Raw genomic sequence first — 3,977 nt, 5'->3', positions numbered from 1 at the left:
ATTTGTTTTTTGTTTTTTAACCACTGTTGTACATAAAAATGTTTGCACTGTCTCAAAGTACAAGGCCCTGTGGTGGCACTGTTACTTCAACTGTGTTCGTTATTTATTAGACTAGTTTTTTTTCCTTTATCCTGCTTCTGTAACACAATAAACCATGCAATAAACCATCAAAAAAAACCACGGAATTAAAGATAAACTACATCACCCAGAAGTCAACGTAAACCCGCGCATGCTCACTTTGAGTCGGCTCACGACGCCGATTTTGTTGTGGCTTACTGCACGTCTGTCTGGTCCGAAAGCGCAAGTAAATGTATGTTGCAGTGATGTAGCGAACAGGAGGAGGACTTTACCCTGCTGTGATCGGCTACAGTCAGCTAATGTTCCACTCCTCCGGCCTTTACGATCGATTTTTAAACCGCTGCTAGCAGCTAAGCTAGCCAACGAGCTAGCAAAACAAGCCGCAGCGAACCTGCGATGCCCTGCTGTTTGTCCCTCTCGTCTCGGCCCGCTGCCCTTTGACTCCACCAACACAGCCAGCCACAGTATTGCGTGCGGTGTTGAGCAAACCCCTGTCCTCCTCATTCTCCTTATGCTGTTGTTGCTGCCGGACGTCCAGCTACGATGTGGCAGAGTGTCGGGCTCACAGTGCTGGTCATTGTGGCCACACTCATCTGTGCGCTGCTCTTCATGCTGTTTGGTAAGTTTATATGAGAAAACCTCCGTTAGTCACTTATGTAAATCTCTTAATTGGTGTCCCAACGTTATGTTAAAGGGTCTGGTGTTTTGTTGGTGGCCATTCTCGGTGGCCAACATGGCTAACAAAGGGCTATAACAGCTGGGTGTAAAGTAAGAGACTCGCATAATGAAAAGTCTCCTTTAAAAAAGCAGAACTACTCCTTTAAAGTCCCCCTGCGTGCCTTTCTATTTTTATCTACTGCCTCCTTCCCTTAACTAACTGTGGCTCATATGATCTGCAGACTACAGGGAAGAAAAATGCTGTTTGCCTCATCCTGGATTTTCTTATTCAGCTCACACTCACTTTTATGTGTGTGTTTACCTTAAACTTAAACTCATGCCTACTACTGAAGCCTTTAACTCGTCAAATGTCAAATTAATCAGCGACTATTCTGATAATGAATCGCTTTTAAAGCAAAAAACTGTAAAATTCTTTCAGTAAGTGTGAATTTTCTCTTGTTTCTTGTCTCCTCTGAGTTAAAAAAAAAAAGGCCAAGAAGTGACTTCAACTGCCGAAAAATGCAATTTATTGTTAAAAACGAATAAAGTTCTTTCAATAACCTTTATTACCACATGGCATTAATTACAGTGTGCTCCAGGACATAAAAAGCACATGTATATGAAGTAGGCTGAAGCTGATTTTCAGGAGTTTGCAGACTTTGCCTTAAATTAAAGTTTTAAAAGCTGTTTTTTCAGCTGCTGCTAAAAAGCACTGCAGAGTTTTAATTCAGGATCCTTTGAAGGCCATATTGCTCTGTCTGCTCCTTTAGTAAACGCTACACCACTCGCCTCCTTTTAATTGTACAATAGAAGTTTGAAAAAAAGCTTTTGTGTGTTTGAGTTAAAAAAAATTTTACTCTCACGCATCCCCACTCAGGTGACCCCTCACGTGTTGGGGTGAGGCAAGGTCTCAGAGTGGTTTCACCACTCTGGAAACCTCTGGTGGTAATGCCCCCCGCCTTTTTTCACACCTAGGCTGATGTGATGAGGCACGTGATTAATAGTGGGTCAACAGCCCTCTCAAGGGACAACCCCCACTGGAGTATAAATACCTGGGACTCTCCACCATTTGGTTTTACAACTGAAGAAGCCTCTAAGATGAGAGATATCCAAGGATTCAAGGAAGCTTTTATTGTCATTCACATCACATGTTTATATGAGGTGGAACAAAATTATGTACAGACGGTCCCGGAGCGAAAAGAAACAGGATAATGAAGAAACAGTCCAGTCGCTTTCTTCCCAAAATCCTTAGGATTACTATGACCTGAATGACTGAGGACCTTTACATACTTGCTACAGCAGTTAGTTTTAAGGACTGTTTGTTTCATACACTGTCAGCCCTTTTTATTAGGTAAACCTTGCTAAATTGAGCGGAACCAACTTTTGCATTTAGAGCTGCCTTAATTTCTTGTGGCACAGATTCATTCCTCAGAGATTTCGGTCCATGTTGACTTGATATTGTCAGAGAACTGCTACAGATTTGCAGACTTGACGTCCACAACGTGAATCCTCCGTTTCATCACATCAAGGAGCTCTGTTGGCTTTAGATCTGGTGACTGTGGCATTTATGTAATGCTCAGTTGGTATTAAAGAGCCCAGAGTGTGTCAGTGAAATCTCCCCACACATTACACCACAACCAGTGGTGTAATGTATAATTCTCAAACCATGTGTCAGTGTGTAAATGCATGTGATAGGCTCATTAGATATTTTCATTTACACTTTTTTCTTTTACCTCTCAGGTTGGTATGTAGTCTGGCAGCTCTTCCTGTCCAAGTTCAAGTTCCTGCGTGAGCTTGTCGGTGATGCCGGCACCCCGCAGGCTGAAAGTCAACCGTCCGAACCCAAGAGCGAACGTACAACCGGCGCCCCGACGCGAAATCGACCCCGGAGTGCACGCCAAAGAGTCGCCTTTCCAGAAAGCGCCTCATAGAACATCCAGACGGCCGCTGCTTTTCCTCCACATCTTCACATGAAACCTGTATGCGATCATCAGATATTTCCCGCTCACCTGACACTACACAAGGACCTCGTGGATACTCGCTAGTCAGCCCTCCACCTCCTCACTCTCACAGGACACTTTATACTGACCAGGCAGATCTCCTGGCTTCAAAGGGAAAAGCCATCTACGTACATAACTGTCCATTTCTTTATGTAACCTGTTTGTATGCTTGAAGAAGCAGCAACATCATGGTCCTCTGGTTATCTGCAGTAGTGATGCTGCTTCCTGCCACCGGTGTGGAGTGTTTTGATTGTGTATTTTTTAGCAGAAGAACGCACTACTTTGAAGAAAGTAGGCAGAGATAACTTTTTAAAGAAGAACAGGAGAAAAAAACTGAACAGAGATTTGTGCAACTGACAGCTTTCTTTATAACATGAAGTGCAATGAAAGGAATGTCTTTGCTGAGTGTACAGTGAACGTATTATGGACTTGCAGTACCATCCATGAGGTAGAAGCGGTTTCACCCAGTAGATAATGCCCAAAGCCTCTGAGGAATTTAACGAATGATGAGGCTTCATTCCAGCTGTGTAAAATGTGACCTTTATTTCTTCTATCACCTTCTTTTATACTTGAAGAGGCAGGAGAAAGTTTCGAGGAAATGTTGAAGAGCAGTAGTTAGCGGAAAACCTGCCTGAGTGATGTCTGAACCTCCCCGCCCAGATCCCCGTGCCTCTGTCTGTATTAGTGCCTGTCTAGATGGCATCCACTCTTAATCGATGGCCTCCTTTTCGTATTAAGTAGCTTCATGTCCGCTTCAGGGCAGATCAAAGCTGACCAGGGCCTAGTTGATATTTATGTAATACAGTTCTCCTACATGTAATCCTTGCACCTTTTTACGAGCAGTCTTTTTTTTTTCTTCTGTGTAGCTTCAAATAAATAATGCCATAAATATATGTGGAGCTCTTCCCTGTTTGTCTCTTTTTTTGGAAATGTTGCTCATTTAGAGTTCAAACTTCTAATGAGCTTTGACAGAAAGTTCTCAGTGAAATAAATACACACAAAACTACACAAAATATCTGATTCTTGAAACATAGATGACCAATGCATTTTTTTTTAAAAAAGATTCATAATCATTAATTCCTTACCTCGTGGAGTAGGTGTAAACTCGTTTCTGTTTTCTGAGCACAGTGGTTTCTGTCATGCATCAGAAGTTAATGCGGATGATCAGCTTACTAGCCTTGGAAAAATCTAGAACCTATTCTAATCATCATCACACTGTCTTTATTTATATATACTGAAGTG

The 3,977-nt window shown here is 42.4% G+C and overlaps 1 protein-coding gene across 1 annotated transcript; it reads left to right on the top strand.

Moving 5' to 3' along the window:
- Nucleotides 1–238: 238 nt before the first annotated feature.
- Nucleotides 239–3,634, top strand: smim13 (small integral membrane protein 13). The gene is made up of 2 exons (XM_065471823.1): nucleotides 239–697; nucleotides 2,476–3,634. The coding sequence occupies exons 1-2, from the start codon at nucleotides 622–624 to the stop codon at nucleotides 2,664–2,666; spliced, it is 267 nt and encodes an 88-aa protein (XP_065327895.1). The 5' UTR covers nucleotides 239–621; the 3' UTR covers nucleotides 2,667–3,634.
- Nucleotides 3,635–3,977: the final 343 nt, after the last annotated feature.

The sequence above is a fragment of the Pelmatolapia mariae genome, linkage group LG22 (assembly GCF_036321145.2).
Source record: "Pelmatolapia mariae isolate MD_Pm_ZW linkage group LG22, Pm_UMD_F_2, whole genome shotgun sequence".
NCBI classification, from domain to species: Eukaryota; Metazoa; Chordata; class Actinopteri; order Cichliformes; family Cichlidae; genus Pelmatolapia; species Pelmatolapia mariae.
The sequence above is the reverse complement of the archived record's forward strand: the minus strand, read 5'-3'. Positions and strand labels throughout refer to the sequence as shown.